Below are 14,922 nucleotides of genomic sequence, written 5' to 3'. Positions count from 1 at the left end.
CAAGAGGGAACTGATATTTTCTTGCAGTATTGCTTAAGATGATAATAGGCTTTAAAAAGTGTTCATTATTTACAAGACAAGGTGGCAAACTGGATGTAGTTCTCATAAAGATGCTTGGCAGAAGGCCCAGCTGATGGACAGAACCTACATTCATCTGTTTGGTTTGACTGAATAAATCATAATCATACCAGGAACATAAAAGCACAATCCTTTGCAGTTTTACCCATCCATTCTCTCTAGATGGCAACAGAGAACACATAATCACAGGTCTCACTTTTGAAATGCTGTGAGCTCTACAACAGTCTCGCACGATGTTGTTCAATCACAGGAACATCTTTCATTCCCGATATGATTAACGAGGAATTGTTCAGAAAATCAGGACGAGTGTGCAGGTAGGGCCTGCAGGAAACACTGACTGTCATGCTTGCAAGGAGCACCAACCAGCGGCAATTAATGTTTAATTTGACTTTATTTCTTAAATTCCCGTTCCAGGCTATTGTAGTAAATATATGCATATGTGATTATTAAAAGGTGTTCAGTTCATTGTGAATGCTGCAGAGGAGATACGACGCCACCCTCTAACCTTTCTGTCCTCAGTGGGTCCTCATGGCTCATTACTCTGTGTTCGCCCCACATTTTCCATACGACCACATACCACACTGGCAAGTATTCGTGTTGTACCCTTTACATTGTGGGACTGGTTTGAATTTAAAGACTGAAAAGAAATAAGAGAAAAACAGTAATACACACACATATGTATGTAAGAAAGGGTGATAATGTGTCAAGTGAAGAGATCCACAGTGGTTCAGTGGTGCTCAGTCTTGGGTGCGCTTGAATGGGAATGTGTTTGTGATGCTCGCGCAGGAATGCTAGACCGGAACCCCCCGCATCAGCCTCCTTGTGTCTCAACCATCTACCATTGAACACAGATGGAGCTAAAGCCTCAACCTTCTCCGATGGCTTCAGGGCTGCTTTGTGGTGTGGGGTGAGCCAACAAATATGAGCTGAACCTAGCAGGAATGCGCCTGGCACCCTGTCTGCCCTTTATTTGAGGGGGGTAGTGGGGGTAGAGGGGGGGTCATAACTAGGGGAATGTGGTGAGAGGAGGAGAGGCTCTAATGAGAACCTGTAATCACTTAACAGAGACCAGGTGCTGTGTGTCTTGCTGTGGCAGCGCGCCTCAGACAATGGAAATGCCACATTCAATTTGCAAGAGCCGGGAGTAAAGAAGGTCCGAACGAGGGATAGATTTTGTATGCAAAATGTTTATTGAATGACAATGTTATTGCTTCGACACAAATAAAATAGAACACATTTACAAATATATAATATATACCTATAAAACAGATTTCCTATTACCACAGTTTGCAAAAGAATAATGACAAATAGCTACAATGCCCATATATATATCTTCCTGTACAAAAATAGTTCTATCTGCATAAGTACTTTAATGTAACCTCTATATAATATTTAAATAAGGGAATTCATATATACACATATCCTGCAATAAAAACAAATATAGATTGCACATGTTTTTGTACAAATAATAACATTTTCAAGTATAATTCAATCCATTGTGGATTGGCACATATCTCACAGACTCTAAGGCATTTCCCTTATACAGTGTCCAAAACTTGATATAAACTGAGAGCTTCGGAGCTCTGAAGCCTATCTTCTTGTTTGGCATTGTGATGAAGATGTTTTTTTTTTTGTTTTTTTTTTTCCTGATGATTCATTTGACTCTAAGTCCAAATGGAAAAAGTGCAGACAAGTACTGACAGTTTGATGGAACATGGTGGTATAATCCTTAGAGGATAGCACTTATCAAAGTCCTGGCCTTGAGGAACAAGTGTGTATAGTCCCAGAATGTTAGAAGAGAGTTCCCCCTTTGAGCCAGAGGATTTGTCCACTTTGCCAGGTATTAGCACTCTTCCTTTACCTCTGCCAAGCAGAGAGCAGCACCTGTAGTTTGCTCCACATTGTGCCATCCAGTGTCTATAAGCCAGCTGCAGTTGTTTGGAGGCTCTACATCGCTGAGCTGCGAGGCTCAGTCTTTGGAGATACTCGGCTGCAGCCAGTCTCGCTCTGACTCAGTCCTCATGGCTGGAACAAATGCGCTGGAGAATACTTGGCAGAAGTCTGAGGCATTTCGAGAATCTTAGAACAGAGCAGAGAGGACGCTAGCGCTGAGCTACTCCCTCGCTTTTGTTCCCAACTGTTCTTGCAAAAGTCCAGCTCATGTCCGTTTGAGGAGAGCCTCCAGCCGGTGGACTTGTGAGTCAGTTGTGCTCCACACGGGCCTCAGCCTGCCCTGCTCCAGCCTCAGTGTGGCTCTGCGCGATGGGAGAGACCGACGCCTCCTGCCGTATCCCTGCGGGCTGATCTTCTCAGCAGGGGCGCTCCCGGCCTTAATTGTGACATTGAGCTGATGCAGGCGGTGTACCAGGTCGTGTACTGTGCAAGTGCCCAGCGAACAGCCTTGTCTTCTCGACTGGTTGGCTGAGTTTCTGGACCTCTTGGTTCGGACATTGATGTCAGTGCTGTTGAACAAAGGGAGAGGACATTAATTCATGCTGTTCATTCCTGAGTTGTTAACAGCTGAGTTTGCACTTCTTGAATTTGTACTCCTTTTTTTTTAACAACAAGCTTTTAAATAACAAAAGAAATCTACAGTAATCAAGTGGATTTTCAGGATTGCATGATGAGTATCTTACCTGGAATGTGGCAGCAAAGTATCCCTGATATCTTCTGGTCTGACAAACTGTTGAGACTCTGCCGTGTTCTCTAGTGATACACCGTCCAGATCCCGTCTCAATCTGCTTCCTAGCCATATGCTTAGCCTGTGAGAGGAGGGAAAAAAAGTCCATTAGTCTTAGGCAGATAATTCAGCAGACAAGGAGCTGCTGTCACAGACTATTACACCCTGAATCAGGTGAAAACATTCTGATTATTAAATGAATTACTCATCAGTTAACTCACCTTTTTCTTAACTGGGGACTCACTTCAAGTTCCACACAGTGTGCTACTGTTGTCAGCAGACAGCAATAGAGGAAAGACTGGAAGATCAATTTCATTTTGGCTCCTGTGGAAAATGGAGAAAACATTGGTTAGTTAGTTATTCATGTTCAAAATTAATTTTTAACACCACAAATGTTCCTACTGTCCCTCTGTGCATGTCCAGCTCACTCATACAGTAAGTGCCACAATTGTGCTTGCTTACACAAGAGTCCAAAAGCCAAGTTATTTGCACATATCATTCATTTATTTAAAAAGTTAAGCTAAGGTCAGATTTTGCTCGGTTAAGTAAACCTACAACCATGCTTTGGGCCCCTGGCCAGTAATGTGAAGGGCACAGTCTACCAATAAGGGGTCCAAAATAGGCTCAGCTCACAAGTCAACTGAAAACTCAAATGCTTTTCAACCCAGTCGCCCTAATGATACCACAAAACATAGAGGAATTAATTGCAGCTTGTACTGCCTCTGTTGGATGCCTTGAAGGCAGTTCATTCACAGACACACACATTAAGAGCTGAACTGCTTATATAACCAGACAGATAACCTGTCCTTGCCTCTACACTTGTGCCCTGACCTCAAAAAAGCAAAGATAAAGCCATCAGCTTGGAGCACAGCAAACCACAGCAATGTCTTGTGTAAAAGCTGGTGCACGTACCTGTTGCTCTCTGAGCGTTCAGCTTGGGTGAGAATGCTCTTCTTCTAGAGTCAGCTGTAAAAGAATACTCCACAGGTTTCTTGAAATTGCCTCTGGTTCTGTAAGGCAGCTGTGTCACTCTGCTAATAGCTCCTACACACCAGACAGGCAGCCTTTATACAGGAGGTGGGAGGGGCTCATTGACTGACACACAGCCTCTCATCCTTTTCCCCCACCCCGTCCAGCTCATGTGCTGTTGCTGTGCTCAGCGCAACACAGCGAAAAGATCCAGAATTAGAAATGTTCAACATAAAATGAGAATAGTTCCTGAGCTTACAGAATAAAGGCAGCAATGCAAGAATTTACACTGAGTCATGATATTAACCTTTTTTTTTTCTTTTACATCTCAGTATAAAGTTATATAAGTATCATAAAATGTTGTTTGTTTGTGTTTTTTTTTAACCGTATGTGTATATAATTGTAACAGTATGTGTATAAAATGGCCATCGTTTACAACACTCGCTGTTCCAGTAAGAACACAACGTGGTCAGCCGGCTGCTTTCGGTGCTGTTTGAAAACTAAACAGTCACAAAAGAAAAAAGGTTTACACACATTCATCTTCCAATATTTGAACTCTGAGCTCAGTCAAGCACCGTTTTTGTTAATGCTCCTTTCAGCCCAGCTGGCTAATTGTGTAAAATCAAATTTAAGGAATGTTTCTACAGTCTGCCTTTCGTGGCACTCCCTGACACAGTGAAGTTCCATGTCAGCTTGAAAATACACCGGATGATGAATTTGAGATGTGGAAAGAGACAAGCATTGAGTAACTGATTAAATACAGCAAGTATGCCCGACTGCAAGCACAATATGCTCGACGTATTTGTTTGTACAGGGCAAGTATTTGACTCTTGACTTTCCATGTCATTTATTTTGATATTTGGATAAATGCGAAATGGAATTTTACAATTATCTAAAAATAAATCCAGAGTCAGAAAATGAACTTGGGCAATAATCTATGATGTATGAACAACATAGACGGAGACATTTTTAAAATAATTCAGCTCATTTGTTGCTGTTATAGCGTATAAGTAATCTGACTTCACATTTCGCCTCAGGAATGCACAGACAAGAATCTATTACACGATAACGGGAGAGCCATGAAGTCTGCCTGTAAGTCTCAGAGGACATCAGCCCCCTCGCATTATTTCACATTATGTCACTTTAAACCTGTTTGCAGCACTTTGTACACGACCACATGTGCCTATATTGAAGCTAAATAAGTGGAAGCGATGCAGTACGACAGATATTTCAAATCAGAGCACACACACAAAAAAAACCTGTCAGTGGGGTTCATGAGGCAGATGTGGATTATAAGCCTCTTGGGGGGGAATTCACAGAAAATGGCATCAGAAATAACACACCGAGGAACTCTTTATTTTATCACAGCCCTCATCTGACTAACCCACAGCTTGTAAAGATGTTTAACTGTATTTGAGATGAGCTTATTGTTATAATATATACATCTACACCTCAGAAAAACTTGTGAGTCATAAAAAAGATTAATAGCAAACACCCTCGCAGCGTACGAAATATAGTAAAAACCCGAGAAAAAAACATTTGCTAACGAAGGAATTCCATCGTAGTAATTTCCTCGAGGCATTGTGTAAATTACTTTTACAATCCGAGCAATGCGTTCAGTTTTCGTTTCAATTTCAGCAGAGGAGGGGGGAAGACGGCGCCTTTTCCTTCTTTCAACATCATCCTAGGAGTGCTTAATACTTGACATTCCACTCCAGCATATCAGCATCCTACAACTCATATCTCATTATTATTACAAAACCTTCCTGAGTTTATTTATATCTCATGCGACCCCATTCCTCACATGGTGTCATATTTTCAACTCCAAAAAAAAAAAAAAAAGTAAAAAATACATAAATGGCAAACACATGTGCTGTAAACCAGCAAATGTTTTGTAAGCACTTTGTAATGATAATTGTCTCCAGCACACAAGTGATCCCCTTTACCAGAGTTTAAAACAAGAGATGGTGCAATCGCGACAGCAATATTCTTTTGATGCCTTTCGGCTCCTTATATAGCAATCGTTTTTATGTCCGTCGTTAAGCCGCTGTCACTGGATGACTGTCGGTTTTTCTGCAACCTTGTACTTGATGAGCAGGTACACGAGGCAGGAAAATCTGAATGTCATGGTTTCCAGGAACGAGAGAGGCTGCCAACCCCAAGGCGCAAACATAAAAGATGATTCATTGTTATTACAATGCCGTGATGAACCTAGAAATACCTGTTGTGCTGTTTGAGGACATGACTTTCCCTTCATTCTTGTCGCATGATAAACACTATATTTAATCTCCCCGTCTGTGTTCCTTCATGTTCTGGCGTGGGCACCGTTCTTTGACTGCCTCTTGTCTTTATGTCGCTTTTTTTTAACGAGCAAACAAAAGCAATATGTGGGAAATTAGGGAGAGATTGAAAACACAGACGAAGAGAAAATACCGAGGAAACTGCTTGCCGTGTTCCTGCTATTGTTGACAGTGACGGTGGTTTGTCTCTCACACTTTACTGACATCCACGTGCTATACCCTGTGACAGCTTTTCCTGTTTTCATGAATATTCAATATTTTGCCACAACCACAGGCGTTTGCCCCGTCGCTCACACTGTGCATCAAATCACGAGCACATTTATTTAGCCCAGTATGGACTTTAAAACAATAGCAACGCCTGGGACGGCACCAAGAATGAATCTCGTTTGCACTGACCACAAAATCAAACCGCTAAGTGAAAGTGGGTTTTACTAAAAGCTCACACAGATATGTGGAATAGTCCATATGGAGCAGCTTTGTGATGTTTAAAATAGAAATAAATCATACTCTCTCCCAATTTTAGCCTTGTTTTTAAACAGTATTCTTCTGACAGACAGGTGACAGACCTGATTATTTGCTGACCCATTGGTTAACCCTTCTCAGTAAACAGACAATGTCTCATTAGGTTTAAGTGATATTTATAAAAGCAAACAATCTGCTTATCTTTCATTTATTATGCTAAATTATTACATCTTGTTTGGCACTAGATTGTTGTATCTTGACTCTATTCAGGGCGTTCATGTTGCCATACGTAGAAGGTCTTTCAGGGTCCACTGGACCCCAGAAAGAATATGTGCAAAACATTTGTGGGTGAGGACACCTGTGTGGAGTCTCCATGTTCTCTCCGTGCAGCGTGGGTTCTCTTCGGGTTCTCCGGCTTCCTCCCACAGTCCAGAAACATGCTGAGGTTAATTGGTGATTGTAAATTGTCCGTAGGTGTGAATGTGAGTGTGCTTGGTTGTCTGTCTCTAAGTGTAGCCCTGTGATAGACTGGTTACCTGTCCAGGTGAACCTGCCTTCACCCTGAGTCAGCTGGGATAGACTCCAGCCCCCCATGACCCTGGTGAGGATTAAGGTGTAGAGATGATGGATGGATGTTTGTTGGTATTCATTATAGACTTTTATGCTATGTTAAGTAAGTGTTCTGATAAGTTGATGTGTTTTTGACAAATGTCCCTCTTTTTAATGTTTAAAAAACAATCCTCAAAAATAAAAAATATAAAAACCAACACCTGTCACCTAAACCAAAGGTCCAGGGGTCCAAAAGACCCCAGAAGTCCTGAACAGCATTAAGTAATATTTCCCCTATAGAGGCTGTAAATCTTTATAATAAATCTAAATTAGTGAAAAAGAGCTTAGCAGATATATAAGCACATGGAAACCTCTGCTACCCATTATAACAGTGACGCAAATATTCTCTCATTCCTCTGTCAGAGCTGCTATTCTCTGTATTTATTTCCTGTATTTATCTACCATTTCTGTGAGTGTTTTCCAGTTATCCTAGACAGTATGTTGGAGCAGCTCTTCAGACCTCCAGGAGTTCTTGGAAAGCTCCCAGGAAGCCAAATCCAGAAACCACTGTTATAGCAGGTCTCCCCTCTGTGGCTGTAATTATATCCCCTCTGCTGCGTTAACGTATAGTATGATTCTAGCGTGGTGCTGGCTGTGTGTACGGCTGTCCCTGATGTAAAAAATAAAAATAAAAAACCAGCGCCTGTGCTTTAGGGCCAAACAGCAGCTCTGTCGGGACACAGAGCTGTATTTGTAAACTGGAGGGCCCACGCCCATGGATGTATCCCGCTCCTGCACGCAAGCGCAGTGGCACTCCTTCTGTCAAACATGGCTGTGCTTTGGAAGAAGGAAAAATGCTGAATTGTGTTGGTATATCTCGGGAAAAGCAGCAGACATGGCTAGATTGGCTGACTATTTTATTGTCGTGGGATACGATCAGGAGAAAGCCGGTAAGTTTGGCGGCGGGGCGGCTCGCGGGTCGAGCTGCGGAGCCGAGGTTTGGGTCCAGGCCGTCAGTCAGTGTGCGGGGATGTTGATGCTACATAGCTTTGCGCTTAGCTTCACGCTAGCCACACGGCTAGCAGGCGAGACTGGGAACACTTTCGGTTTTTCCTCCATTAGCCGGCCAGATGGTGGATAGTCATCCGGCTGACGGGCACGTATTTCCAGATCAAGCACACGCCCGATGTTGAATCACCCGTGGACGTTTTTCACACGACGATATCGGATCAATTGAAACTTTCCGTGGATTCAAAAATCTTGTCACATCCTGTCCCTGTTGATCGGGCTCCTGTCAGGTCCGAGGGCTGAGCAACACCGGGATACACTAGAGTATTGATCCCACTGGGCTCACATCAGACCTCCTTTAATCACATTTGTTTGCCGAGTCCAGCCAGGTCCTGATTGGTGTTGGGAACCAGCATTTGCATCCATGTTGTTGTGTTTGTGTTGCTTAGTGTTGGTGGCTCCTGCATGCTCTGCTCTCAGTCTGTTTGTACCTGCTGCAGCCACACTCCTCATTGATTTGTTGTGTTGTATTTATGTTTTGTTTTTTTCCCCCCCAAACTTGTCCATGATGGGATGGGCGTAGCATCACGCCAGATGCCCTCCTCTCCGTCTCCACAGTGGGACAGGAAGCCCCTCATGCTTCCACTTACACCCTCAGATCCAGCCTCACATTCTTTTTCATCCCCAGACAGGAAGCAGCTCTGCACACATATCTGAGCATTCGTAGTAGATAAATAGATGAAAACATTTTGGCGCTGCACATTTCATAACTGGTACTTTGCAAACCAAGTTTAGCGCCGCTCGTGCACTTTTGCGGCTCCAGTCAGAGCTAATGAGCAGTTTGGAGAAGGCAAAAAAATAAAAAAATATTCAGCTAATCTGCCATTACGGGAACAAATTTAAGTTCCTAGCCTCGTTCGGTGGCGTCCCTCCAGCGCCATGTGTGTCAAAGAGGGGCCAGAGCAGCTGAATCCTCTTAGTCACCATAGCTTGCTATACACAATAGGTAAACAGTGGCTTTCATCAGCGCTGTGCATCCCAGCGCCAACTTACATTTTTATTTTTGTGCTCCAGGGACCAAATGTTCCTGGCGTCACCAGATAACTCTGAATGGATTCACATTCAAAAAGTCTTACCATGAGTTTTTTGTTTTTTCTCCCCCCTCCACTGATCATTGATGAGGTGGATTGTGGAAAGAGCAAACTATGGCTTCACAGATTGTGGTTGATGAGGACGCTGCGACAGGCTTATGTCTCATCTGCATGTAAGCCTCACAAAAGCGATCCCCCCCCTCCCCGCTCCATGTATTGGTCTGCTTTTATGATGTTTTGGTGAGTGTAATGGAGCATATTAGCCGTCGGTTTGGCCTCCAGCCCTGCAGGGATAGCCTTGTTTGTAGCTTGGAGTGGTTTTCTCAGAAGTGGGAAATTACTTTTTAAGATTTGAAATGCAGAGAAGAATAAAAAAAGAGAACTTTATGTATTTTGTATTTGGAGCCGTGCTTTGCCTCAGTAAAGCCGACTCGTTGAAGCCAAGCTGGAAATGTGCAGTAGGTTGTCTAGACAACAGATTTTTCCCGTCCACCTTGCTCGTTAATTCAAACCAGGAATCCCTGCACGGGTCAACACCGGGCCTTCTGTGCCGTGCTGGCTTTTGCTCCACTGGCCTGACCCACTTCTCATTGTTAGATTACTATGGATGGATCAGTTGGAAGCAACACTAAGCGTGCAATCTGTTGAGGAATAGGCTCGGGTCCAGTTTGTTGTACATCAGAATGACACTGTAAAAAACAATCCCTTTAAATTCTGCATGTCTAATAAAGTGGAAATTATAGGAGGGTTATTAAATGTGAACAGCAGCCTTTGCGATAAAATTTAAATATTACTTTTAAGCTCAGATAAATGTGGAAAAAATATGTATATTTAAAAAGAAATGCAGTGTCAGTGGTGACAAAGCTTCTCCCTGCATGACAGTCCAAGCAGGAGTACAGTAGAGCCAGCTGCAAGGTTTAAAGGTTAAAGCACAGCAACATAAAGCCCTGCATAGTGTCAGCTCTCACTAAGTTCTGTCAGGATTCTTTCCTCGACATCGCGTGACCCAGTTTCATTGACTTTCTTGCATTGCTCTTTTCTTGCTTTTGTTTGCCCCTTGGGAATGAATATAAATCCAGGGTATGTGTCTCTACATACTTCCATTATGAGACCGGTGACCTATTTAGAGAAATTTATTAAGGGACACATCTAATGGTCAAATCGCGGTGCTAGGTGCCCCAGACTGAAGTGATTTAGAACAAACGGAGAGAAAAAAGGAGCAGAAGTGGGGCAACTTGTGGCTCCACAGTTTATTGTGGATGATTAAACCCATCAGTGTTTATCGATGAAGTGCTTCAGATATGAGAGAAATAAGCGGCATTGGTGAGCATGATGAAACGGAGCTGAGAGGTAGATTTCTGTATTAGAAATCTGACCAGAGTCTGCTTCCCCGGGGGCCAATGTCAGGAGCCACAAACGTTGGAGCTGTTTTCATGAATAATGTTGGAATGTGAGGACGCTGGTTTGATGGATGCAGCCTGTGTTGAACCCCACTGTACGCCGTATTTTCCTTTTGCAGCAGGACGCTGTTTCTCTTTACTGGCAGGGGTTTGTAGACGACTTGGCGTGCTGTTTGCCATAAATTGCAATTTGCCAAGTATAAAAAGAGGAATCTGCCCAGCTGCTGTTCTCCAACAGATTATTAGATGGATATCATCACTATTTATTGATTCAGACTGCTTTTGGAATGTGTTTCACAGACACTGTGACCAATTTCTGCTCTGTGTGACTTTATGGTGTGGATTATCTGGTCTGGACTCGTGGAATAGCTTATGTAACACAACACAATGCTACGAAAAAATAACCAGAAATAAAGGAGCAAAATACTTCCATCTGCAGATGTCTTTTCACCGCGTGACTTCGCTTTGCGTCACAAGATGCTTAACTGTAGACATGCGAAAGCTTCAGATGTGGAGCTGTCTCTTGATTCGCCCGCAAATTCACAAACGGCCTCTCAGAATTGTTTTAATGGTCGTATCGAGAACGAGTCCGCGTTAGGTTTTGTCCTCCGAAACTTTCATGAATCGACTTTCTGTTGCAACTTCTCAAAGACTGTTTGTTTTTGTGCTGGCTCTCTTGGCACACCCACAAGGGAAGTGCTCCGGCAATAAAGCACCTCTTTCTCAAACAAAAAATGGCATTTGAACTCCGAAGAAGTTAATGTTTTTGCAATTTCATCTCGTTGGAGATTCTGTGCAAACAGCAAATGTTGGTGCTCCTGTGGCCCGTCTTTACGGCTGTCTCCCTACACTTGTGCGGCTAGCTCTGTCATTGGACCGTTGCATGCCGTTCATTCCAGGCTATAAAGCAGTTTTCAAGCTCGCGTTGATCTGCACCACTTGGGGTTCATAGTTTCATTCACCGGATCCTTTTTATTAGCTTCAGGTTGACTCACGATCAGAGGTCTGTTGGCTTCGTGCTGGTCTCCTGGTTGTCCCTGCACAGTTCAGCTGCACGTTAAAGACATAATGTGTTTTTTCTTCCTCATTTTCTAAATGCAAAATGAAATTCCTCTTCTTACCTTCCCACACATGGCGAGTTTATGCTTGGTATGTTTTTTTCCAGTTTGAAAAAACTTCTTTTTACTATAAACTGAATCCAGAAGTTCTTCATATTGTTTGAGAAGGTGCCCAGAACCTTTATCTAAAGGGTGCATTTTGACATTTACGACCTCTCTGGGGTTTTTGTCTAAAAGTGTGTCGCATAAACAAAGTCTAACTAAGCATTAACTTCCGTTAATCAGCTCGATATTATATCTGACGTCTGTTTATTTATGCTAAAGTTATGGCTAAACTCCATACGCTAACTTAGTAAGTATTAAATTTGGCTAAATAACGCCACAGAGTAAACACGGTTGGGTTGCACTCGCTCCGGAGCTCCTCCAACAGCTGGAGATGTTGATATCATGTCGTAGATGCCAGAATTTGAAGTGCTGCCATGTGTTGTTGTTGGTTTTATAAATCATTAGTTATTCAAGTCATGTCAAGTCATGTAGTCTGTTTTCTTTTATCAGCGCTAACATAAACACGTGTCGACATGGCGGCTGGCTCGGGGCTTATGGCTTATGCTTTTGCAAAGTGTGTTTTGACAAAAGTTGCAGCGAAGATGAGCCTGAAGAATAATTTATGTGAAAATGACCCCTTTTCGGTGACTTTCTCCATTTTCCTTGCAGTAAAGCGATAAAAGACTTTCGTGTTTTAGTGTTTAATTTAGTGTATTTCTGGCAACTGATCATTTCTATAACATTTAAGTGCAGACATTACAGGAGAAACCAACTATTTTTAGTCGTGCCTGCTTAGTTAGAATCATCCACTTTCACTTTGACTTGCTTGTTTCACTTCTGTTTCATGAGAAGACTAGAGTTGGGATTAATCAGGAAAACGTAGGACCTTATACATCCTAAATGTCAGTCCTCGTATTGCTTCAGCACCAACAGGCTGCTTGCGGTTAACAAAGGTTCGACATCGCTGCTGTCGCTCTGAGTGAGCCGGCAGATGTGGAATTGTTTTATCCGCTTCTATTTTACATCTTGGATTTTCTGCCTCCATTGATTGTTTTCTTTTTAACTCCACATTTGGCAGCTCCCCGTTTGGATTCAGCCTTTGCGGCGAGAGGCATCCTGACCACAATGGAGGAGTTCCTTCCTCTCTGTTGTAGTTTAAAGCTGATATGTAGGGAAACTCCACCGGCTACTGTTACCCCAGTCACAGTCTGTTGATAAGATGTTATACAATCAGAGCTCTGTGATTTTTTGTGGTTATGCAAATTACACTAAAGTTCACAGCAGGAAACCTTTTAGTCATAACATTTTAAGATCAAATGTAATGTGACAGATGAAGCTGGTTGGTAGGATACCGCGGGAACAAAACAAAATACTGTAAAACAGTAAGTAATCCCCTTCTTTAAACAAGCTAACCATGTCTTTAATCTAATGTGACGTAGTGACTTTGTGACCCCGAGTCTTTAAAACTGATGCGGTATTGAACCTAAATGAACTCTGAATGTGCCAACATTGTTTTAAACTCGGAGAATTATATCAACAGATGTGACCAGGGACTGTTGGATCGATTGCATCCAAGTGTTTTGGATGTACCGCTCGCCACCATATGCACAATTTTCTAAAAGGGTCTCCCAAGAAGGCGATGGCAGAAGGCCTCGAACCGCTCGGTAATAACCGTGGCTCTGACGTTAGCGAGCACCACTTTTCTTTTTCAAATTTCATAGACTGAGTGAAAGAGCAACTGCTGAAAAGATGATTGATTTTTTTTTTTTTTTAAAACATCATTCAGACCCACTTTAGAACCACATGGCTGCGTGTGGAATGTCAAAATTAGTCTCATTTATTGTTTTATTTGGGAAACAAGGCTGCATATTTATGCCAATGAACAAAAGCGAGACTGAAACTCTAAGCTGCAAAAGGTTTTTTTTTGAAAGCTCCACTCCTGTCTGGTGCGTTTTTCGCTTCTCTTCACATTTTGACCTCAGAGTGACCTCGGGGCACCATCCATCATTTCCATAAATTGCCGTGCAGCTGTCTGTGGAGGCAACCCGAATGGCGTCATCACTGGGCTAATCTCTGGTACCCTTTTGCCATGCAAACAGCACCAGCGTGTTCCTTTGCATATGACCCACAAGAACCATCCAGAAGAGTTTCGTTTCCTGATCGTCGTCACTCTCGAGACAAAACTCTGTGAAATAAACACTCTTATGCAGAATCACTTCAATGGACGTCCTGTGCAGCTGAGTCGTCTGAGGGCTTGAAGTGATGACACTCAGTTGGAACTGCTCAGAGCACGGTTGCTGTTTGAATGAAGGATAAGGCAATATGCATCTGCAGTGATCTTCTAATGCACATCTGGCAGCTCTACATTCAACCCAAATTCTTTTGCATGCAGCGAGTCCAATAAAACTGATTCATCGTCAGCGGATGCGCAGACATCCTTGACGTTTTAATCACTGAAATATCTTAATGTAAATGCTGTTTTCTGGTAGATCTTTTTTTTCTTTATACTCGGGGGTCTTAATATGGGAGTGAAGGAAACTGAATAAATGACACCTGTGAACTAGATCCAGAACAGTCCACCTGTGTGCACGCCGGGGCCAAAATCAGGTTAGAGGCTGACGTACATGTTACGTAAACTGGCAGAGTCCACTGGTGGCCGGTCTATAAATGGTAAAATAAGCATTTGGCTGATTTAATCAACAGCAACAGCAGTTAGATAAATCAGGAAGATAAATTGAGCTTTTTTTTTCCCAAGAGGAGAAACATCTGCTCTAATCAAGAGAGACTAACAACTTTTCCTCTGTGGGTTTTCACTTTTTGTTGAGACTATGCTAAATCACGCAACTTGGTCATAAATTATTAGATCCGTTCAGTCGAAGTCAGATATTTGTGTGTGTGTGTGTGTGACTTGACTTACAATCAGTAATGGCTCAAGTCCCACTCAGGTCACTGAGAAAAGGAACATTAAAGTCTGTAGGGGCTCAGCAAAACTTCAACAACAAAAAAAAAATGCATTCAGTCGGCTTTTTGCTTTTTGTCTGTTATTAATTTATGAATTGGTTTCTGTGGAGACGCACTGATAAATCATTATCACATTTGTAGCAGCTGTTACATGTAACACTAAAACAATAGCATCAGTTGTTAAGTGTAGAACTTTAATGACATTAATACCGGCTACCATATTTCTACCGTCGTGGCAGAGCGACCACCGCTCCACCAGCCCTCAGATGTCACTGTGTCACATAGTTTCACATCTGTCACATCTTCTTTGCACTTTCAAAC

At 42.6% G+C, this 14,922-nt stretch overlaps 2 protein-coding genes across 4 annotated transcripts in view; one reads left to right on the top strand and one right to left on the bottom strand.

The window, feature by feature from the left end:
- Positions 1-1,245: 1,245 nt before the first annotated feature.
- On the bottom strand, positions 1,246-3,802 carry adma (adrenomedullin a). Of its 2 annotated transcripts, XM_008288696.1 has the most exons (4): positions 3,671-3,802; positions 2,980-3,082; positions 2,715-2,840; positions 1,246-2,540 (listed from the first exon to the last, which is right to left on the bottom strand). In XM_008288696.1, the coding sequence occupies exons 2-4, from the start codon at positions 3,072-3,074 to the stop codon at positions 2,237-2,239; spliced, it is 525 nt and encodes a 174-aa protein (XP_008286918.1). In that variant the 5' UTR covers positions 3,075-3,082; positions 3,671-3,802; the 3' UTR covers positions 1,246-2,236. The 2 variants fall into 2 exon arrangements, with proteins under 2 accessions (XP_008286918.1, XP_008286917.1); XM_008288695.1 differs by lacking the exon at positions 3,671-3,802 and having other exon boundaries at positions 2,980-3,614.
- Positions 3,803-7,844: 4,042 nt separating this feature from the next.
- The window catches only part of sbf2 (SET binding factor 2), a 99,485-nt gene continuing 92,407 nt past the window's right edge, over positions 7,845-14,922 (top strand). For both annotated transcript variants that reach the window (XM_008288694.1, XM_008288693.1), the window contains exon 1: positions 7,845-7,988. In XM_008288694.1, coding sequence (XP_008286916.1) covers positions 7,934-7,988 — 55 coding nt within the window. In that variant the 5' untranslated portion in view covers positions 7,845-7,933. The remainder of the gene's footprint in view (positions 7,989-14,922) is intronic.

Source organism: Stegastes partitus, unplaced genomic scaffold (assembly GCF_000690725.1).
Source record: "Stegastes partitus isolate 25-593 unplaced genomic scaffold, Stegastes_partitus-1.0.2 Scaffold571, whole genome shotgun sequence".
Classification (NCBI taxonomy): domain Eukaryota; kingdom Metazoa; phylum Chordata; class Actinopteri; family Pomacentridae; genus Stegastes; species Stegastes partitus.
The sequence above is the reverse complement of the archived record's forward strand: the minus strand, read 5'-3'. Positions and strand labels throughout refer to the sequence as shown.

Bases quoted from the DNA above. Each gene is read 5' to 3' on its own strand.
- adma (XM_008288695.1), bottom strand. From the start codon at position 3,104: ATGTTTTCTCCATTTTCCACAGGAGCCAAAATGAAATTGATCTTCCAG. The intron at 2,841-2,979 runs GTGAGTTAACTG...CTCCTCTCACAG, and splicing joins AGTCCCCAGTTAAGAAAAAG to GCTAAGCATATGGCTAGGAA. The intron at 2,541-2,714 runs GTAAGATACTCA...TTTGTTCAACAG, and splicing joins ACTTTGCTGCCACATTCCAG to CACTGACATCAATGTCCGAA.